The 23,946-nt window shown below is 43.7% G+C and overlaps 1 protein-coding gene across 12 annotated transcripts in view; it reads left to right on the top strand.

Moving 5' to 3' along the window:
- PDE5A (phosphodiesterase 5A) overlaps window positions 1–23,946 on the top strand; it is a 131,415-nt gene that overhangs the window by 37,652 nt on the left and 69,817 nt on the right. For 2 of the 12 annotated variants that reach the window (XM_083571163.1, XM_083571168.1), the window contains exon 1: window positions 6,416–6,602. The exons of 2 other annotated variants lie outside the window; for them this stretch is intronic. In XM_083571163.1, coding sequence (XP_083427289.1) covers window positions 6,475–6,602 — 128 coding nt within the window. In that variant the 5' untranslated portion in view covers window positions 6,416–6,474. 8 more of the 12 variants (XM_083571169.1, XM_083571167.1, XM_083571165.1 and 5 more) reach the window with 8 other exon arrangements.

Consider the following 23,946-nt stretch of genomic DNA (forward strand, 5'->3'; position numbering starts at 1 on the left):
GACCACAAGCACACCATAACATTTAAAGCACCATGATACCACTTGAAACAGTCATAGCTCTTCCTCCAAAGAATTATGGGAGTTGTAGTTTATTAAGTGTGCTGAGACTTCTTAGGAGACACCTATTTCCCTTGCAGAGCAGCACTTTCTAGAGCGGTTTAACAACCAAACCTCTCTTCACAGGAAACTCTAGCAACTGTACCTTTGTGAGGGGAATAAGGCTTTCCTAACAACTCTCAACACCCTTAATAAACTACACTTCCGGAGCTTACTGCTTCCTCTCTGTGTTCAAGAATTTAAATAATCCAAACCATTCACCAGAGCCAGTCCAGCTGCTGGGCCCAGCTGTGACCGATAAGCTGCATTAAGTACACAGGATTGCAGGGTCCTACAGGAAAAAAAATTAAAAAATGATGCAGGACAGAAACTTGATGAGGCCTCTGCCGATGCTCCAGGTACATTGTTCCTAGTGATTAAAATTATAGTGTACTTTGGACAAAGAATACATTGCCCCAAACTTAGTGGAATCACAGAGCTGTATGGGACCTCAGAGCTCTCCTAGTCTAACCCAAGCCAATGCAAGAAATTCATGTTTGGCTTTTGGTCTCTATGAATCCCTAGGTTATGGTTCACCTAAGAGCATGAGCACAGCCAAGTCCAGTATCCTGTTCTTACAGTGGCCAACCAGGTGCCCTTGGGAAGCCTGCAAATAGGACTTGAGAGCAACAGCCCTCTATCTTCCAGCAGTTTCCAGCAACTGAAATCAGAAGCATCCTTCCTCTGACATCTTACACACATTCAGCCTATCCTTCATGTTTGAGTTAACTGCTCTGCACAATTGCAACACATATGGTAGAGACTGATTTCGACTTCATAAACGGGCCACTTCCTACTCTCTCTCTCTCTGGCTATAGCTTCTCTGCCCAGCTAGGAGCGAAGGAAGCAGAACGTAGAGCCAGTGTGGAGGAAACCACTCATCACTCTGTGGCTGCTGAATACAGCCTTTCAGACTTCCTAGGCTAAGTCAACAAAGCCAGGTCTTTAGTAGTATGGTGTGATGGTACCTGAAAGGAATATGAAAGGATTGCCCCAAACTGCTAGGTCATTCTGACACTGAGCAACGCTTGCAGCTAAATCCAAATGTTCACCCTCACATTGGTGGCCCCCTTCTTTCCACCCATGTCTTAAACATCTGTGCAACCACCAGCCACTCCATGCTACAAACAGCAGATCATTCATAATCACAACATGCTGCCTGCATTTGTTCAAAATGTGGGCTCTTTGATTTCAAAACGGCTTCGTAAGTCTTCCTTTAATCCTGTCAGTACCAATGTTCTGTTTAGATAATCTGAACATTCGTTTGCTTTTGTGATATGGAGCCAAGATGTATGTTTTTTCTTCTCTTTGCACATTCCCTTCTTGGCTGCATCCACCCCATACATTTAAACCACACAGGAACCTGGGAACTGCAGTACACACCCCACAGAGCTACAATTCCCAGCACTCTTAACCAATTACAGTTCCCAGAATTGTATGGGGTGTGTTCTGTAAATGTATGGGATGTTTTGTAGCCTTAAACTTGGCTTTTCTTTCTTGTGTGATGGTTTGCAGAGTTACGCGGATTACGTTTTCAGTAACCTTCCATGTGTATTTGAAGATATTTCCCATTCATTCAAATTAGTTTGTTTAGCTTTGGGGGGGGGGGAGACCCTTCAAGGCACGCAGGAGTAACTGGGGCATCCCTCCAATTGAGAGGAAAGTAGTAGTTGTGGGGAAAACCACAGAGATGGAGTAGAGCCTTTCTGTCCTGATTCTGGGCTTCCCAAAAGCATCTGCTTGATCCCTGTGGGAAACAGGATGTTGGATGGGCCTTTGGGTTTGATCTAGCAGGGCTCTTTGTATGTTCTTATTATCCACAGTGCTTTCCTTCCCAAGACACAGAACACACAGTGCGTACATACGCAGTCTCTGCCTCACACACAGAGCTCATTTTGCCATCGGTCTTTTACATAAACAATAATTGTGTAAGAATAAGTAGATACCACCAGGATTTTGCATGGACTAATGTGCAAAAGGGGGGAAGGGATGTACACTCAAGTCAACCATCTAAATAACTTCCAAGTGTAAATGTAGAAACTACATGAAGCATGCTTTTTCATAGGCTGCATACACATCATACTTAAGCCACACTGCTCTTCCTAAAGAATCCTGGGAACTGTAGTTTTATCTCTCTCAGAGCTACAACTCCCAGCACCCTTTACAAACTACAGTTCCCAAGATTCTTTGGGGGAAGTTGTGTGCATACAGCCTCAGGCTTCAGCCGCATGTAATGCCAAATGAACCTGCGAAGGTCAGAGGTGGAGGTGGCTACGCCTCCACTTTCCTTTTAAATGCATTCACTGTTAAGTGCTTTCATCCTTCATATTTAAAGCCCATTCAGGTAAACACATTTATGCTAACATTCAGAATGGCAAATTCAGCCAAATGGAAGCAGTAAAATGTGGGCTGATTGCAAGTAAATAAGCACAGATTCCTGTTTATCAACATTGATGTGTAACCATTTTTAAACTAGTTGTCTACATCTTCTTGCCATGTGGCAAAGAGACTCCAACTACACCCCTTTTGTTGCCTGGGTGTCTTACAAGATACAGTAATGTGATAAGGTTTTTCTCACCACACAGCAAGATCACTGGCTTAATTGTGCCAACACTAAGTCACTATTTGGCCAGCTGCCCTCTGTATTCACCGCACGGCTGGGCTGACTCCGAGTATGCAGCAAACAATTGTGTCAAGGCTGGCATCGTAAACAGGAACATAAAGTAGCTGGCCAGCAAAGTGAAAATGGGTTGGGATAAACTATCGGGAAAGAATGATGGAACAGACATTTAATTTCCATTAATGATTAAACTTACATTACTGCCAACAGACGACATGAGTTCTGGCAAAATAAGGAACGTGTTTTCTTTTTAATGCCCGCATCTCCCTGAAGTGTAGAATCTAGCACTCTGCTTTGGCGACATTTTCATACAAGAGATTTTTTTGCAGCTTGCCCAGTGTACAACAGCCGTGCCAATGACTGAGAGCCAAGCAAACAATGCGTTTTTCATTATTTTTCTCTCACACTTAAAGACTTCAAACTTGACCACAAACCATGTTACAGGGACTCACTTGCGTTCTGGGGGCACTTTCATACAAGACGCTCAATAGTAAGAAGCCAGTGTGCCCTCTATTTTATCCCTTTGTAATTTGAAGGGGGCACTGCCTGGGTTCAGACCTTCCACACCTACCCCTTCTGTTTCCTGCCCGATACATTCACACGTGCACACCGCAAGTCAACAAGCGCTCTCGGCGAGCGGCCTATACGGAAAGGCAAAGGCTCTCCGTGCCTGCCTGCACGTGCCACCAGGGGCTGTAGGAGGAAACGTTTGAACCTTCCTTTCTGATCTCCCTGGAAGAGTGACACGCGATCGCGGGAGGCGAAAATGAAGGTCTTGAGGAGAAGGGGCAGAGAGAGAGACAGACTCGCCTTGCAGCATTCAGCGCGGGCTTTTGCGGGCAGCGACAGCCGGAGGAGGAGGAATCCCTCCTTGGGGAGCTGCGGCAGGCGCGGCGCAAGAGGTGGAACCGGCCGCCTGGCACGTTGGGGGCTGGATCCCCGCGGGGGAGGAGGCGTGGCGCTGGCTCCGGTCCGGGTACCGCGGGAAGGCACCTGGGAGCCCTGGGACCAGGAGATAGGCAGGGCTCCCGGGGGCGGGGCAGGGTGGAGACCTCGCGGCTCCGGCTCCGGGATCCGAGCGCGCCTGGGGGATCGCGCCTTTGCAGGACTAGAGGAGAGCCCAGGAGGGCGCGGAGGGGCGGGCTGCGGGGTCAAGAGGTGAAATCCGCAGCAAGCCGTAAGGAGAGGAGCAGCCGGGGCAGGCATTGCGATCGCCTCGCTGCCGCCAGCGGACGATCTCGCCATGGAGGGCAGCTGCCACCCGCGGCTGCTGCAAGAGCAGAGCAAGGAGGAAGCGGTGGAAGCCTGGCTGGATGACCACGGGGACTTCACTCGCTCTTACTTCGTTCGGAAAGGGACAAGGTAAGAGCCAGGCTGCGAGGGGGACGCCGTCGCGCCAGCAGCGCGGGGTAGGTGGGTCGAGATCTCCCCTCCCCTTTCGCCGGAGCGAAGCCTCGCTGCAAAGCTGGGAGCAACAAACAAACAGGCGCTCTGTGTTGCTGCCCGAACCCTTCCCCGTGCAAATAATTCTCCTGGGTTTCTCTGCGGTGCAATCTGTGCCGTCGCTTGGCAGGCTGTTGCCCAGCTCCAGTTAAGATCTCTCCCCCACCCCGCTTTTTGGCTCGACAGATGGAGCCGTGACCATTCCCTTCAGCGCCTCGTTCACATAGGGCAGCAGCAATGCTCCTGTCCGGAGACTGAAATAATGCACGCTGCAGGTAACATTCAGGCGTCTGTTGAGAGCGCTTCTGAAGAATCCCCCCCCCCCCCCGCCAGCAAAGCCCCGAAAGAGTTGGGTACAACTTTTGCTAGATGCACGCGAGACTAGATCCCTGCGCGTAAGGCCGAGCTCCCCAGCGCGCAGACCACGAGGGCTGCGCGTTGGACTTTATGCTGTGGGGCTAACTTCCGAGTCAAAGTGCATAGGAGCGGCCTGCTGAACGCAGTTCCATGGCATCAGAGCTCCAGTGAAAAATGTTTAGGATGCCGCTCTTTCGGAGTAAACACACCCTGCAGAGCTAGGATGCAGTTCTCGTGCGCTCTTTCTTGGGAAGTCTGGAGTAAGCCGCATTCAGCTTTCAATAAAGAAGCACAGGACACGCCTGTCAGTCCACTTTTGCAGCCAACAGGATCTGCAGATCCCTTAAGACGGTGTGTTCGCACATTGGCTTCCAGTTCCATTGAGGGTTACCAGCTATTTACTTTAAGACCTACCCGTTTGTTTGTTTTTAAACGAGTTCCTTAATCACATCCCCATATAATGCAAAGGACTTTCTTTATTTTAGGACATCCCAGTTACGTGGGATCCTAGTGAAGATTCCAGTGGGTTGCAATCTTCCCTTGCCCCCCCCCCTTTTTGGACAATTTGACAACCGTAAAAGCAAATGGGATTATTTTTTTCTTGTTTGCAAACTCCAGCCATCTATGGGCTGGCGAAAAGCTTTAGAATTCATGGATAGGGAGACATTTATTTGAGTATACTGAAGGTGTTGGGTGAGAGGATTGTGCTTCAGTTTCACTGTCCACGAGACAGTAAGGGAGAGTGAGTCGAGCCTGTGAATTGTCATGTAGGCAGGACCTAAGGTCTGGGATGGGGGAACCAGATGTTGCTAGACTACAGTTCCCATTATTCATGACCATTGGCTATGCTGGCTGGGACTGATAGAAGTTGGAGTCCAAGAACATCTGGAAAGCCGCAGGTTCGCCAGTCCCAGCCTAAGGAAAATTAAGGCCAATGTTGCAAATCAAAGTTTATATGCAGCTTTCATGTTTTGAGAATGAAATCCACTTTGTTGTTGTTGTTGTTGTTGTTGTTTAGTCGTTTAGTTGTGTGCGACTCTTCGTGACCCCATGGACCAGAGCACACCAGGCACTTCTGTCTTCCACTGTCAAACTCATGCTGGTAGATTGAAGAACACTGTCCAACCATCTCGTCCTTGGTTGTCCCCTTCTCCTTGTGCCCTCCATCTTTCCCAACATCAGGGTCTTTTCCAGGGAGTCTTCTCTTCTCATGAGGTGGCCAAAGTATTGGAGCCTCAGCTTCACGATCTGTCCTTCCAGTGAGCGCTCAGGGCTGATTTCCTTCAGAATGGAGAGGTTTGATCTTCTTGCAGTCCATGGGACTCTCAAGAGTCTCCTCCAGCACCAGAATTCAAAAGCATCAATTCTTCAGCGATCAGCCTTCTTTATGGTCCAGTTCTCACTCCCGCTTACTTCCTTATATTTAATACCCTTACATTTCAACACAAGGTGGCCTAGATGTTGTTTCCTGGCTGCCACTCACCCAAATACCGGTAACCCTGGGAAGCTGGAGTAGCTTCCGCAGAGTGGCATTCCCAAGTGCCTGCAGGCCACACCCAAGGACAGGCTTTCCTTGGGGGCTTGGACACGGAAGCCAAGGGCTTTCTGCTGGGCTAAAATGGGCTTAGATGTGGGGAGGCGGGTTCGTGAGGGCGCAAACCGTGGTGTTTGGCGGAGGCTGGGGAAACGGTGCCTCCTCGCTTTGCTGCCAAGCGATGGCTGCGATGAGGCGATCCATGGCGAGAAGTTGGTAGCGCAACTCTGCGGTAAGTTTACGCAGAGAAGCCCCTGTCGGCGAACGAGGCGTGGTCCCCGCTGCCCGCCAGGGGGCAGCGCTGCGCTACACGCCGCTCTAGTGACAGCCCAGCCAGGACAAGAAGTTTTCCCTGGGAATTTATTCTCCGCGAGGGTGGGTTTTATTTTGCCTTTTTCTCTCTCTCCCTTCCCCTTTTTGATGCATGGGGGAAGGACGGGTGGGATGTTGTTCCGCCAAGATTTACTGCCGAGATAGATCAAAGCCGCGCGCCTGGATTCCCTCCTGGCTCATTTTCTTGTTTGACATGCTGCCTTTCGGAGACAAAACGAGGTATATTTCCTCCCCTTCCCCTGGAGCGCCGAGGACCCGCTGCTCGGCCCGCGGGATCGCGGCTATTTTTAGCAGCGGAGTCAGGTTTCCATTTTGAAGGGTTATAAACAAAAGAGCGGACGGGACGATGCACAGAGAGAGAGAGAGGTTTCCAGAGCTCCCCGGTGGAGAGGCAGGCGAGCAAGCAAAAAGTCTCTCGGCCTCCGTGCGCTGTCCTTTGGGGCGCCTCGGGGATCGCCTCTTGCATCGAGCTCGTCCTGCGCACCGCTCTCTCCAGGGCTTCTCTCCAGGGCTTCGCCATCTGCTGCTGCTCCGTTGGCTTCCCGGATCCCTTAAGCGGCGAGGGATGGGCTTTGCCTGACTTGGCCGTGGCGGTGCCTCTCCGCCTGGGATGGTGCGGTAAGGCAAAGAGGCTCCCATCAATTATTGACTCGCAGGTTGCTCGGGTCACTGCCTCCCATCTGCGTCTGGCAAGCTCCTCTTCCTGCTGTTTGCCTTTTCTTTTCATTTTTTTAAGGTTCCCTCAACAGGCAGGCTCTTCTCCTCTATGCCCCCATCAGAGATTTCGAGCCCAAATAAGTAAATAAATCAGAATAGGACTTTAACCTGGGGGCGGAGGGGGCGCGAGGCTGAGATGTTAGCAGAGGTGTCATTGCGCCTGGTCTGCAGCGCTTTTACTTGTTTGGAAGTAAGTTACTGCGCTCCTCCTGCGCGCGGTTGGAAGATTTCTTGAAGCCCGCAGCATTTTGGGGAAGGGGGGGATGCAGCCTCTTATTCACGCCGCTGATACTTCAGCGGAAGTTACTTCCGTGTAATGTGCTGGGGGTTTATCGCCGCCTGCAAAGGGGAAGTGTGGAAATGGGGTGAAACTGCAGTGGAATAACGCTGATGCTTTGTGGTAAGAACTTTAGCAGGAAAGCTCTAATAGATTAAACCCCAAACATAGCAGCTGTGTAATATTTGGCACAGGCTTTCAGAATCCTTACTTGCTTTTTTTATGTAGTTATAGGCATAATGCATCTAATGTGTTCCAGGTCATGGGGTCAAGTGATCCTCTTCTGTCTTCCATTCACTTTGGTACATAATGCCACTAATGATGTTGGCAACAGTTCTTAAATGCACCCAAATATATTGTGAATATGTACTGTGTAACGCTTACCACATTTGGATGTTCATAAATTCTGCTCTTTATGGTACAGGATATAGTATAATTATTGCATGCATAACCATTGGAGCAGCATGCTCTGATTTGCGTATCAATCTGTTAAGGTTCTGTTGATTAATAATCGGGAGCTGATTTTGGTTACTGAAGTTGAGAGGCAAATGCACATATACACATATTTTAGACTGTTTCGGTTGTGGTGTGTACCTATCACAGGAAATGGAAAAATAATGGCTTTTCCTACTTAACTGTTGGGGAAAAGAAATGGTTAAGTTTTAAATTATCTCCCTATTTCTCAAAATGACATTGATACCTGACCTTTCAGTAATGTGCTAATTTACTTTAATTCTCTTAGTTGATTAATTGACTGAAAGGCAGACAATCAACTAAAACAGCATTAAACTATGTTTTGGTGTATTTTATATACAGCTATCTTTATTAGCTGCATTATCTATTGATAGGCATAGACATATTTTATGCATATGTGATCCCAATTATGTATAGCTTAATTGTTCATATTACATATTACAGTGTTACATGTTCTGCAGCCTAGTGGGATCTCTGTCTAGATATGTATAATGCTAGCATATTATATGACACCTTTTCTTAATGTCAAACAGGGAACTTTTAAGCTACCCTTGAGAAATACCAGTTTTTCAAGCTAAGATACTTCCATTATAGGCCGATTATATGAATGTTACCTTTGAAGTAAGTCCTTCAGATTAGATCGTGGCTTAATCTGTGCAATCCTAGAAATTTATACCAGAAGCAAGCCCTACCGCATTTAGCATGGCATACCCCTTAGTAAGTGTGTTTAGATTTGTAGCCTTAGAAACTGAAAGTTGTTCCGAATTGATATAAAATTGTGTTGGCTTGTTGTTTTTAGCCCGTGAAGATGGATGAATGGCCATTTTTAAATGCTGGGAATTGTTTTGTGTTGGTCCTAAAGATACATTATTGCTAAAGCTTAAGTAAAATGCTATACCATATTCCTAACATGATCACATTCTCCTGTTTTTAACTTTAGGGAAACACCCTGTTTGTTTGGAAACACCCTGTAAGGCTCTACTGTGAGTTCAGAATTGTTAACAAAAATTGTGTATGTTAAATTTGGTGTAAATCAGTCTTCAAAACATTAGAAACTTACAGCTGTGAAATGTGGAAGGTGGTTCATCTTTTGTATATCTGTTTGAAAGTTAACTGTTTGAAAATAAAAGGATGTGTTTCCATCTTAAATAATCTTCTAAAAAGAGACCTATTTGTGCATTTTATAATGTTTCATACTGAAGTCATGATAATACCATGGGGGAGGCAGTTTGAAAGTTGTGGTCAATGCATCCAATTTAGTCCAAGGTCAAACCCTCCTGGCAAGGTATTCAGATATGTCCAGCGAATGTTCAGCAGCTTGTATAAACATGCTAGATTTTTGCAGCAATTATGAATTCCATCTTGATTAGCTGGACTGATTGATGGCTTATGGGAGGCAGAGCTTGTCCTTTTCTTCTGATAGCAACATGCTTTCTTATAAATGACAACAGCTTGGTGAGTAGAGTTATGAGAAGTTGGGAATGTAAATTTTTTAACAACAAATGGGACCTGTGAAAAAAGTGTTGTGACTTGGAATGCTCCTGTTCAAGATATTCCATTCCATTCCCCAACCCTCCTAGTTTTCAGGCATTTTTTAACCCCCAACGGTGCTGTGGGTTAAACCACAGAGCCTAGGACTTGCCGATCAGAAGGTCGGCGGTTCGAATCCCCGCAATGGGGTGAGCTCCAGTTGCTCAGTCCCAGCTCCTGCCAACCTAGCAGTTTGAAAGCACATCAAAGTGCAAGTAGATAAATAGGTACCGCTCTGGCGGGAAGCTGAACGGCATTTCCGTGCGCTGCTCTGGTTCGCCAGAAGCGGCTTAGTCATGCTGGCCACATGACCCGGAAGCTGCACGCCAGCTCCCTCGGCCAATAAAGCGAGATGAGTGCTGCAACCCCAGAGTCGGCCACGACTGGACCTAATGGTCAGGGGTCCCTTTACGTTTTACCATCAACATTCCATGTCCACTGAGCATGCTCAGTTTTTGTTGGACTGTTTTAGGGGTTTCCACCCACCTTGGTTTCCCCACCACTGCCGAAGGATTGTGTACTTCTGCAAGATTTGGGGCTCACCTGAGAATTCAGATACCTTTCTTGTGTGTGAATTACTATTGCTTTTTGACCCTTATTCAGAGAACTGATTGAACCAATTTTACCAAAGAGTTTCATTTTGTCAATTGACCTACAGGTGCTTACAAAAAGAGTTCCTTACACAACTATGGATTTGCAAGTATGGCTCGTCAAATCGGCAGGTGGTGTAGGGGAAAGGAACATTCAGAAGCGATGGCTTCCAAGATTTGCTCATCAGGCAGGCGGGACATTGGAACTCAGACTTGGGACAGCTGCCCTTTGAGGAAAGGCTGCCGTATTGGGGCTTTTCAGTTTAGAGAAAGAAAAGCAAATAAGGGGAGTAGGGGGTACATGAAAGAGATGCGTGGCATGCTGCATTGCAGGAGTTTGGACTAGATGATCATTGGGGTCCCTTCCAACTCTACAATTCTAGGATACTATGATTCTATGATGCATGGTATGGGGAAGGTGGATAGGGAGAATTCCTTCCTCCCTCTCTTGTAACACTAGAGCTCAGAGCCATCCAGCAAAGCTGAATGTTGGAAGATTCAGGGCAGATGAAAGAAAATGCTGCTTCACACAGCACATAGCTAGAACTATGGGTAGCGATCAAGGAGGACGGCATTAAAATAGGTTAGACAAATTCATACATGGTCAATTGCTACTAATCACAATAGCTATGTTCTTCTTCTGCTTCGGCTCTTGGAAGCATTATGCCTCCGAATTGCTGTTTCTGGGGCTCACAGGTGGGGAGAGTGCTGTTCCACTCAGGTCCTGCTTGCGGGCTTTCCGTGGGGCATCTGTGTGAACAGAACACTGAACGAAATGGGACAGTGGCCTCATCCAGCAGGACCCTTCCAATGTTCTGTTCCTGGGACACATTTTTTATATTTACGTCCTGTTTAGCACGTCTCCTAAAACCTATGTTATTTGTCCCGCTATCTGCTGTGGCTGAAACTGCCTATTATATAATTTCAATGGAAGGGAAACATCAAAGAATAATGCAGTAAACCATGCAATTATTTAAGTAACATTTGCAGACTAAAATATCCACAGCATACTGCTCATATTTGCTTGTGTGATTTCAGTGGCGTACATTTAGGCTTGGTTACAGTCATATGAATGATTGTGAAGACGGAGTCAGGGATAGATGCTCCAAACTACTAACATAGTAATGGTGATTTGTTTATGGGTAAATAAAAAATGCATGAAACCCAGTCCAATCTGGGTTTACTCAACAGTATGTTCCACTGTGTTCATAGGGCTTTCTTCCAGGTAATGGGTACAACCTCTGTGTTCTTGAGTTCTCAACCTTGGCATGTGTCAGCCTCATTTGTCTAGAAAAGCTTCTGCAATCAATTTTGAAACAGTTTTGCCGAGAGTTCATGTATTCTGATCCCATCCATATTATTCATAGGTAGGCTTAATTATATTCATTGGGGCTTTTCTCCCAAGTATGTAGATAGGAGTGCAGCTTTGAATTTATAATATCAGAATCCCCACAGCGTACTCTTCAAATGGCATCTTCAGCATCAGAGGGACACCGCCTTCATGTTTTGTTTTAACTTTCTATGTTTCTGCTCACGGTTGTCACTTGCAGCTCATGTTTATCTTGTAATACATTTAACTTATTTCACCCTAAGAGAACTAAGAGAGGGCTCCGGCATTGTATTTATAACAGGGCCTACTGAAGTTTAAGCTATATAAACAATTTGGGTGTGATTCTTTCCAGGCTATACATGTGCGGAGTAGGTTGTGTGTTCACAGTAATTTTAAAAAGCCTCCTTGACTGGGGGGGGGCCGCGTTCAGCAGAGGTTTGGGATCACAGCCCCTCCTTCTTTAGTGAACAGACAGTTGTTTGGACTTGGGCTTAAAGTGCAGTGTACATAAGCAGTTCCACGCACAGAGAACATGGGAAGGATCAAGCCCAATATTTTAAAAAGTATTCAGTGAGCTTTGGGAGCAATTACTTTCTATAAAGATACTCCTTAAAGCCATTATCTTAGAAACCCATTTTATTTTTTCCTTTTTAAAAGGCCATACGACATACTTGAATTAACAGGACTTCATAAGAATCCATGAGATCACACCAGGAGCAGGGCTTGCTTTGGAAACTGGATCTGTGTTCCTGAATGTTTAGCATTCCTCAGTACGAGCTATAAGGCGAGGACTGTTCTTTGGCATGATGACAAGGCAGTTCTTTTACTGAAAGCCCACGGAAATATGCAGGATGCACAGAAGTACAGCTCTGGACCCCCAGGGTCCATAAATCTTGCTCAGAAGAAGTTCTTGGAGAGTTGTGACCTTATCAACCATTTTGATACAGCGTAGCCCAGGGGTAGGCAACCTAAGGCCCGTGGGCCGGATGTGGCCCAATTGCCTTCTCAATCCGGCCCATGGACAGTCCGGGAATCAGTGTGTTTTTACATGAGTAAAATGTGTCCTTTTATTTAAAATGCATCTCTGGGTTATTTGTGAGGCATAGGAATTCGTTCATATTTTTTCCCAAAATATAGTCCAGCCCCCCACATGGTCTGAGGGATGGTGGACTGGCCCATGGCTGAAAAAGGTTGCTGACCCCTGGCGTAGCCTTTACCTATCTGGTACCTTCCATATGTTTTTTTTTTTTTTTTTTTTTTTTTAAATATTTTTATTCAAAAGTTTTTCCATGTAAACACGTCATACATAGACATACAAAAACAAAACGAAACAAAAAACATGTACCATTTCGTATCCTAATTTCTTATACCTTCCTTCCCCGACTTCCTCATACCTCCCATTTCTGTATTCCAAATTCTTATCAATTGTTCAGCAAATCTTCCCTTATTTTAGTTAAAGTTTAGACTAATCTTCCTTATTCTCCTTGTCTTAACCATTACTAATAGTAACCATTTACTTTCTAATCCAACATCATTCTAACTTTCATTAACTTTATAATATTTCTTTAAATAGTCCTTGAATTTTTTCCACTCTTCTTGCGCTGTTTCTCTTCCCTGGTTTCGGATTCTGCTCGTCATTTCTGCCAAACCCATGTAGTCTATCACCTTCATCTGCCATTCTTCCAGTGTGGGTAGATCTTGCGTCTTCCAGTACTTCGCGATGAGTATTCTAGCTGCTGTTGTAGCATACATGAAAAAAGTTATATCTTTCTTTAACACCCCTTGGCCGACAATACCCAAGAGAAAGGCCTCTGGTTTCTTGGTGAAAGTATATTTAAATACCTTTTTAAGTTCATTATAGATCATTTCCCAGAATGCCTTAATCTTTGGGCACGTCCACCAAAGGTGAAAAAATGTACCTTCCTTTTCTTTACATTTCCAACATTTATTGTCAGGCAAATGGTAAATCTTTGCAAGCTTGACTGGGGTTATGTACCACCTATAGATCATTTTCATAATATTTTCTCTTAAGGCATTACATGCCGTAAATTTCATCCCGGTGGTCCACAACTTTTCCCAGTCAGCAAACAAAATATTATGACCAATGTCCTGAGCCCATTTAATCATAGCTGATTTAACCGTTTCATCTTCTGTATTCCATTTCAGCAGCAAGTTGTACATTTTTGACAAATTCTTAGTACTGAGTTCTAGCAATTCTGTCTCCAATTTTGATTTTTCCACCTGGAAGCCGATTTTGCTATCCAATTTGAACGCTTCATTTATTTGATGATAATGCAGCCAATCTCTCACCTTCCCTTTTAGTTTCTCAAAACTCTGCAATCTCATTTTGTCCCCCTCCTTTTCCAAAATTTCCCAATATCTTGGCCACTTGGACTCCATATTTAACTTTTTAACTGCCTTAGCCTCCATTGGCGACAGCCACCTTGGAGTTTTATTTTCCAGCAAATCTTTGTATCTGACCCAAACATTTAATAGTGCTTTTCTGACAATATGATTTTTAAAACTTTTATGTGCTTTAACCTTGTCATACCACAAGTATGCATGCCACCCAAAAATGTTATTAAAACCTTCCAAATCCAAAATGTCTGTGTTTTCAAGAAGCAGCCATTCTTTCAGCCAGCAGAAAGCTGCCGCTTCATAGTAAAGTTTAAAGTCTGGCAGGGCAAACCCTCCTCTTTCCTTTGAGTCCGTTAATATTTTAAATTTAATTCTGGGCTTTTTGCCCTGCCAGACAAATTTAGATATATCTTTCTGCCACTTCTTGAAACAATCCATTTTGTCCATTATTTGCAGTGCTTGAAACAGAAACAACATTCTTGGCAATACATTCATCTTTATGACTGCAATTCGACCTAACAAGGAAAGCTTTAAATTTGACCAAATCTCCAAGTCTTTTTTCACTTCTGTCCAAGTTTTTTCATAATTATCTTTAAATAAATTCACATTCTTAGCTGTCATGTTTATACCCAAATATTTCACTTTTTTAACCACAGTCAACCCTGTCTCATTCTGAAACCTTTCTTTTTCCACCTGTGTTAGATTTTTCTCCAATACCTTTGTTTTTGACTTATTCAATTTAAATCCTGCCAATTGACCAAACTCTTGGATTATTTCCAAAACTCTTTTCGTACTAGCTTCTGGCTCTTGCAATGTAAGTACTAGGTCATCTGCAAATGCTCTCAGTTTGTATTGTTTAGCTCCGACCTGGATCCCCTTAACCAACTGGTCCCTCCTGATCATATTAAGCAAAACCTCCAGGACCGATATAAAAAGTAATGGGGAGATACCTTCCATATGTTTTGAACTATAGTTCCCAGCCCCAGCCATCATGGCAGTGTTGGCTGGAGCTGGTGAGAGTTATAGTTCAAAACAGATGATGGGTACCAGGTTGGCAAAGGCTGATCTAGCAGTATGTTCTGGATCTTGGTTTTTAGCATTTTCAGCCAGCAAAAAACTGCCAGCAAAATTATTGGCTTACCCTTCTTTACCTATAAATTGGAATACTAGGATCTTTCTTAAAGACAACCCTTAAAGATTGCTCAATGAGATGATGAATGAAAACCATCTCATTTTAATAAGAGTTTCATTAGTCATTCAGTATCCCTTACCTTAGCTCCTAAAATAGATTTTCAGCACTGTGTGGAAGTGTAAGGAGGCCACGGATAACTGTGCATATTCATTTCTGCAGCGAAAACAGCGCGTCTCTTCCAGTAGATAAGCGTCCCTAATATGCTGCTGGAGCTGAAAATATGTTGCTGTTTTCTTCAAGGGTCTGGATTCACTTGGGACTGAGAAGGGAGTGCAATTTCAAAAACCCTTATCTGGGAGGGTACAAACATTCCCTCTGACGCACATGCCCTTGTCTCTGGGTCTGCCATTCTTCTCTGGCTGCCAATCACTTTATTTCAGCTTGCATCTCAGACAGCAGTTGATTCCATTTTCCTGATGTTTCTTTACATGATGCAGGTGGTTTTAGGGTGTCTCAACAGGTGTGGCTGCACTGGGCATCACAGTGCATAGGGCACCACAACTATGCTATAGAATGAAGCACAATTTTAGTGTTGCACAGGGTGCCCCTAATATTTGAGAGCCCAAAGTCCGCCACTGTACTTGATAATTTCTGCCTTTTATTTGCTCTTTCACACAACAAAACAGCCACCTCTGCAAATCTAGAAGAATATAGTGGAAGCTGGCACCCATTTGTTTGTTAATCGTTTTCACAAAAGAATCTGTTTACAACTGTGTTAAACCAGAAAAATGCAGGAGTAAAACTGACAAAATTTAGGCAGTATAGCATCATACAGTTTTTCTGCAGTTTTCATGGGTGAACCATGGGGAGGAACAGAAGTGCATAAGTGTTGGGGGAGTAGCAACATGTCCAGTGATGTTTGTTGTGTCACACCTGGTGTAAAAGAAATGTAGCGGAACATGTGAATGTATATGTAAAAAAAGACCCCCATGGTTCCATATTGTAACAGGTACTGCGGTGTTAAAGGAGTGTTTGAAATCGGGATAGAAGTACTAATAATGTTGTTGTTGTTGTTGTTTAGTCATTTAGTCGTGTCCAACTCTTCGTGACCTCATGGACCAGAGCACGCCAGGCACTCCTGTCTTCCACTGCCTCCCGCAGTTTTGTCAAACTCATGCTGGTAGCTTCGAGAACACTGTCCAACCATCTCGTCCTCTGTCGTCCCCTTCTCCTTGTGCCCTCCATCTTTCCCAGCATCAGGGTCTTTTCCAGGGAGTCTTCTCTTCTCATGAGGTGGCCAAAGTATTGGAGCCTCAGCTTCACGATCTGTCCTTCCAGTGAGCACTCAGGGCTGATTTCCTTCAGAATGGATAGGTTTGATCTTCTTGCAGTCCATGGGACTCTCAAGAGTCTCCTCCAGCACCACAGTTCAAAAGCATCAATTCTTCGGTGATCAGCTTTCTTTATGGTCCAGCTCTCACTTCCATACATCACTACTGGGAAAACCATAGTTTTAACTATATGGACCTTTGTCAGCAAGGTGATGTCTCTGCTTTTTAAGATGCTGTCTAGGTTTGTCATCGCCTTTCTCCCAAGGAGCAGGCATCTTTTAATTTCGTGACTGCTGTCACCAACTGCAGTGATCATGGAGCCCAAGAAAGTAAAATCTCTCACTGCCTCCATTTCTTCAAAGTAACACAGCCCCATGTCTGAATGCAGCCTTCGTCTCCTTATGAATGAATGTGCTCTATTCACTTGGGTCTGATTTGGATCTGAAGAGCTATGTGAACAATTGCTGGAATATATCTGGATATTTCTGCCCATCCCTGCAGGAAGGAGAAAATATCTGTAGAAATAGACAGTGCTTTTTTTCTTTAAAAAAATGAAAATATTTAGGGGTACTCTCATAATGACTCAAGAAAATCACCATTTTATAGTTCAAATACAGTAAATGGACAAAAGTACAAAGATTCACAAAATGTTTAGGGGTATGCGTCCCCCTGCATCCCCCCAGAAAAAAGCACTGGAAATTGGGATGCAGTTTTGCACATTCTTTGAGGGCAAATCCAAACTGAATTCACGCTAGGGGCAGGAATACTGCAAATCACATTTTATGTTTAGTTAATTGGCACAAAATGTGCCTTAATAGGATCAACACTGTACCTGGAATATCACATATATTTGTCATTTCACCCATATTCAAACACGAAATTGGTTCAGCTTTTGGTTGTTGACCATCAGTTACCTTACAACTCAATTTGCATTATATGGAAATTACTTTTTCCATTAATTGAAAAAGTTTATTAAGGGTGGAGGAGAATAGACATGCTAATGAATTATCACTTTTGTTTCTTTTGATCAGATTTAGGAATAAGAAATATAGATTTTAGCAAGAAGCAATGGTGTAGTCCTGAATCTGAAGTGCAGGAGCTTATCTTAACTTGAGTCCTAAATTCCAGCAGATTTTATATAGTTTCTGTCTGTCTGTCTGTGTCTCTCTCTCTTACACCCACACACATCCACACACCCACACCCACACACCCTCCACTGCATCACTGCCACGAAGATGTGTCCCTGTCAGAATTCAATCCCTTTTGTGCCAGAAAGTGTGGTATTCTTTCTCTCAGTACTGAAGATTATAGCTGGTTTCTATTATGCTAGTCCTGTTATTAATAACTCCCAGCTATGCAGAAACACAAGGTTATCTTTTCCAAAATGTTAGATTAGCATTTTTTGAAAAATGAGATTTGAAATTGCAAAATACTTATATGTCCAGTGCAATCCAATGTTTTGGGAGTGTTCCAATGGTTACAGAGAGCTATGGTGATGCTGCAAGCAGGAGGCCGGTAGATTGATGGCATTTAAAATTGTTTTTAGCTTTGTGCCCTTTGTCACACTGCCATGTTTACAAGTTCTCAGAAACTGTGAGGACTATGAACTTACAAAATTTGAGGATCATAGTAGGATTCCCTAAGATGTTGCTTCTAGGAAGGTCTGATTTTACTAATTTTTGTTTGCACTTGAAAATGCCATTTTAAGATCTCTGTGTAAGCAGTTTCAAGAAAACAAATCCTACCCAGAAGTGTCTTCTGGAAGCCCCATGTCACATGACAAATGGCTGTATGTCATAATTGACAGTGGTTTCCTTTTGTATGTTCATGAGCTTTTGTCACATGTGACAAGCAGGTCAAGGAATCACAAAATGCCCTAAACAGAAATTTAATTTTGTGTCAGGTAGCTGTAAGATTCCCTGAGAATGGTTTGAAAATATATACAGCTACATTTGTGTTCCTCCCCTCTACTAAGGAGCCGAGAGTTCACAACAATCCTCTGAGGTAGGCTAGCCAGAGAGACAGTGACTTGCCCAAGATGAGATAGAGCTGAAGGGGGATTTGAATTCCTTTTAAAAACAAATTTCAAGACCAGTGCTCCATCCTCTGCATCTTATATCCAAGCATGTGCACCTGCAGTTTGTAAAACAAGCAAGAAGCTAAACCCATCTCATAGAAGTGGTCATTTCTTGCAGGCTATGAAATAACATGTTGGTTTTTGGCTCCATTCTGCCATCTCCAGAGCTCTACTCAATCTCTGTACCAAGTGCTCTAGCAGGCAGTGACCCATAATTACAGTAGATTTGCTCTGTAATATAATAACGTGCCTCTGCCTGCTGTAAACCTTGGATCTGAGATAAAATGCGCATGATGAATAGTGTGTGTTAAAAAAGAAATCCTTGGAAGATATAAAAAGGGGAATCCTGCGCTGGCCAACTAGCACTTTCTTCCTTGTGCTATGTGAGACCGATGATTATGCAATGGGCACATATGTGATTTTGTTGATAGGTTTCAGAGCAAGTTCCTGTTCTTGCTTTGGCTGTTGGCAAAATGTCTTGTGATTTCTCATAAGTCGTAATCAGCAGCATATTTTATTCCTGCAAAGTAAGGGCCATGGACTGAACTCTAGGGCATGAAAACCATATACGGTTGTTAGTTGGCTTGTGTGAGTGTGTGCCATTTGAGATCAGCTCATGCTAGGAATTAGTTCAGCCTTCCAAACCTGGTACCTTCCAGATGTTTTTGACTACAATTCCCATCAGCCCCAGTGAGTATGGCTGTAGTCCAAATATATCTGGAAGACATCAGGTATAGGTGATCAAATTGTACATTTTGAGTAGTTATAGTTACACTCAGAGAAGAAAGAAAAGGGGAAGGGCATTTAACGGTGCTTGAAAGAATCTGCCATAAGAATTAATTGCTCTTTCTGAGCAGGATTTTCCTATATTTTGTCTGTTACTTGGTGCATATCAACCTCAGTGCTTTCAGGTGCAATCCAGCAGAGATGGTTCATGTATTCAGTGGGGCTTTCTTGTTGCTCGCTATGGAAACGAGATGGGAGGGCCAGTCCCTGCCCATGCATTCAGGACTCTCGTTCCCTCCAAATAGGTGGCAAATGTAATCATTTCCATCCATGGGCTCCTGGTTTGCAGATATGGTGGAGCAAATCACTTTTTTAACATTGATTTTCCGGTCAAAGACTGCAATCCTAACCCCACATAACGGGCTGGGAGTAAGCCCTATTGAGTTCAATGAGATGTTTCTGAGCAGATGTGGTTAGTAGTGCCATTTCCCCCGTTAGAGACAAATTAAGAGTTCTTCATACGTTAATCCATGAAGAGTGAATGGATGTTGGAGGGGGAGCAGGATTGCACACAGTGTCCCCGCCTTCAGCTGCCATGCATTAACCTGAACAACTGAACACAGCTCACATATAACCAGCTTGTATGGACATAGATTCCATTTATACATTGGGACTTACTTCCACACATTCATTCCACATGCACTGTGTTAATAGACTAGAATGATGATCAATCTACTTCCAGTGAACAGAAAAGCAAAATATTTTTCCCCATCATTCTTTTTTTTTAAAGGTATTTTTGCATCGCTGTTCAGCTGAAAAAGGCTGCAAGAGCAGTTTACAGATACAGTTGCAGACTATATTGGATTACTGGAATTGGTCTCAATATGTTTAAATTGTTTTATTGTTCATGTGTTTGCTACAGTGGATTCCCTTGAGAGGAAGGGTAGGATATACATTTAACAAATAATACATAAATATCATGCTTTTCCATGTATAACACACCCCGGTGTATAACACGCCCCCTATTTTGGGGGACTCAAAATTAAGAAAATGGGGGGGGGGGAGATTCCCCAAAGTTGTTGAGCTTTTTGTTAAGCTTTTTTTGGGGGGGAGAGTTGTTGAGCTTTTTAAAGGTGAAAATGCAAAAAAACCACCCCGCTCACCCGCCCCTCGCGTACATCGCCAGACCAACCTATCCTCTGTCCCATTGCCGAAGAAAGCAGCAAATCGACAGCCCAATTGCCGCAGCGACAGCCAATCAACAACAGCCCTTGCAGCAGCCACCAATGACACTCTCCAACTCACAGCAGCAATCTATCCCACAGCTCCACAATGCACTACCCATGTATAAGACAACCCTAATTTTGAACATGATTTTGGAATAAAAAAAATAGTCTTGTACACAGAAAAGTATGGCAATACGATAATCCCAGCCTTTAGGCTTACAACCGACTGGTTGCCAGGTGTTTGGGAATTACTGCACAATGGACTTTGACAGGTGTCATTTACTGATGACACTATGGCATCAGATGATCAACAGGAGATAAGGTCCTGGCCTGTTGGGCTAAAAATGTTTCCTGAGCTAAAAAGACACCAAAGGAAATGTGATTGGGAGGGAGAAAGAAGAAAGCAGATTCAGGCACCGGTTCTTAGGTCACATCCACCATACATCCTTATTTAAAGCATCCTTTAACAGTTGTGGGTTCCCCAAAAGAATCCTGGGAACTGTAGTTTGTTAAGGGGGCTGAGAGTTGTTAGGAGCCCCTCACAGAGCTACAGTTCCCAGGAACTGTAACAAACTATAGCTCCCAGGATTCCTTAGTTAGAGCCATGGTTCCCAAGGTGTTACAGAGTTATTGTAGTGGAATGGAAAGACTTCAAAGAGAGAAGGAGCCAAAAGCTGCTAGTCTTTCAGCTGAGTCGATGGAGAGGCCATGCAGTCCCATCTCTCCCTCTAGAGGGTACAGGGTTGTTGGTGTGATGCCCTGCAGATTTTCTTGCCTACTCCTGCGAGAGGGAGGAGCCTGATGAATCTGGTGGTGGAGCGCAGTCAACGGAGAGGTCCGTTCTGAAATATTCCAGTCGGACAACCTTTAAGTCTTGTTTTGCTCCTTTTGGTATTTTGAGCATGGGATCAGAAGGCAACAAAAATAGCTGCGTAAACACATCTGTGTGTTTTGTTTGCAGCCTTGACCTTCAATATCTCTGGTTTTACTGTGCTCTCCATATTAACAATGAGAAATCCCTTATAGGGCGAAGCCACGACTCTTGCATTCTAGATAGTTGGAAGCTGAGTTGAGTTGTTAGGGCGCCAGTAATAACAGTTTCGCACGAGGGTACTTTTTTGGTATTCTCACTCTAACAAACTGATCACACTGTTTGCCTTATTTAAAAATAACACAAGCAGCGGGCGAGAATCACATTGTTTGACAATCCTGTAAAAGGAGGCATTTTTGCGCGAACACTGCCTCTGACTTCGATCTGATTAAATCAGTCTCCCTGTCTGCCTCTATGTTCTCAGTGTTGTTTTAAATTAATTTATTTACTTCCTCTTTGGATTGCCTCTGTAGACATTATCAGACACAATCTTCTGCATAATGCAAGCTTCTGCAGTGTAGCAAGTCAGTCTTGACATTCTCGTGTTTCTTGGGCTATAGAGGGTCTCTGGAAGAAGGCAGTGAATAAAGACCAGAAGTCCTCCAGATTACTAGAGTTATACATTTAGTTCCTTAGATAGTGAGCAAAATATGGAAAGCCCAGAGGCTGAACAATCACCCCAAGGTATCTGGTTGCAACAGTAGCGCAGTTGACACTTCCACACCATACTTCTAAATCACAAGGCTTCCTCCAAAGAATCCTGAGAGCCCTCATTAATGAACAATTCCCAGCGAATTACAGTTCCCAGGATTCTTTGGGGGGTGCATTAAATATGCTTTAAATGTACAGTGTGGATGTAATGTGTGTCTCTGAAACATGACTGGCCAAGTGGTGTGCTGTGTTGCATTGTGTTGCTGTAATGAATCGCATTACCTCCTGATCCTGCAAGGCTCTGGTACAACTTGTTTGAGGATTCAGAACAAAACAAAAGCAAACACTGTGGCCATGTTGGCATGTAACGCTAAACCATGGTTTAGTGTTGCACACTTGAGCAAGAAGGAGCCGCCACAGGTCTTGGGTTCACATGCTCCCACTCCCCCCTGGTCTTCCTCCAGAGTTTATGTTCAGCCATGATGACTGATATCTACATAACTACAAGTCAGGTTATTTTATTGCTGAAACTAAACTCTTCCAGGGTCCTTCTTTTGAACTCCAAGGCTCCTTCCCGTTCATACACATAGCAGCAAGTTATGCTTTAGCTTTTTGTATGACTGTGACCCATTGGCTACTGATGAGGCACAAGAAGTTCAATTTTATCCCTGCATTCAGCTTAGTCAAGCTGCCATATTCCTAATTCTTAACAGGCATTGAATAGCTGTAAGCATTGCTATGAGAAAGCCAGGCTGAACTGCTGCAAGAAAGGAAAAGCACGCTGAGATAAAAGGATCCCCTTTACCTCTTAACATATGCTAATTTAAAAGGCAGAACTAGCTAATGGCATTAATATAAAAACTCCCAGCAGGTGAGCACCCAAGGTTCCAGTACCAGGCAACATCTGCATTCATTCTTCTGTCTTCGTTATTTCAAGAGATATTTATTTTTAATGTTTGATATTTTATTATGTTTTTATATGTGCTGGAAACCACCCTGAGTGGCTGAGGAAACCCAGTCAGATGGGCGTGATATGAATTTATTTATTTATTTATTTGTTTACTTGTTTATTTAAAGTTAGAAGAGAGTTTAATTTTTTTAAAAAATCAAAGGCTGTGCGTAGGGGATTCCTATATACAGCAGAGCACATTATCCTGAGAACGTTGATGTACAATTTTATTTTATATGCCTAAATAGGCAGACGAAACAATATCACTTCTAAACCACTTAATATTAAAACAATATCACTTTGTAAACCACTTAATATTAAAACATCTTCAAGTGGTCTACAGCAAAAACTTAAAATGTATACTAAAAACCATCGCCATAAACCACCAGAAACAAAACGATCAAGGATCACAACAATACAGCACTATAAATACAAAAAAAATAAAAATACTACATCCTGCTGTAGCGGTCAGGGAAAGTTTGGGAAAGTAGTAACCCATGAGCCTTCCTCTATGGTTAGGGTGAAGAACATTCCAAAGGACAAGGGCAACAGTGGAAAATACCCCTTTGCAGATCTCCACTATACAATGGAGTGTAATGTGTGGTACCACTAACTGGAACTTCCTAGATGACCACAGTGATCTTAGTAGGTCTATATAGGGACAGGCAGGCAGTGGCTGCATTATTGCTTCATGGGCAGGGGAACAAAGCATCTCTAGTGAACATCATGCCCCTCATATTCGCTTGCAAAAAACTGGCGCAAGTGAACAAATCCTTGGTCCCTGAAAGCCTCAGTATCATGCAACACTATTCCCTCCACATTAAGTCTTTTAGTTTCCATGGAAGCTTCATTCTAACTATAATCTGGAAAGTTGGCAGTCATTGTTTCACCATCTGTAAAGGATAAAAGTTCTGTAAAAAATTGGGCCTTGTAACGTTCCTGAGTCACTATGAGCAATTGTTCAGAAGCAGAGAAACTGAATTATACAGCAACAATTAGCTCTACTTTGTTTTGAGGATTATGGCAAGTGAAAAAATTAGCTTTAATGACAGTACCTGGTGTACATAACCCACATATAAAAACACAGTTTTTATATCTACAGCATTTTTTCTCCCTGTTTAATTGACTTCTGATTCTACACTCACTGGCATTGGTTCTCCAGAGCTTCAGGCAACATTTGCAGCCTTAACTTGAGATGCTGAGACTGGAACCCAGGAACAAACATGCAGCCGTACCACTGAGCATCACAACAGTTGTATTGTTTCTTAAAACTGAAGGCAACAGCCAGTGTAAGAGCATAGTGTAGCCTGCTGACAGCTCAGAA

This window comes from Podarcis filfolensis, assembly GCF_964270895.1.
Source record: "Podarcis filfolensis genome assembly, chromosome: 9".
NCBI classification, from domain to species: Eukaryota; Metazoa; Chordata; class Lepidosauria; order Squamata; family Lacertidae; genus Podarcis; species Podarcis filfolensis.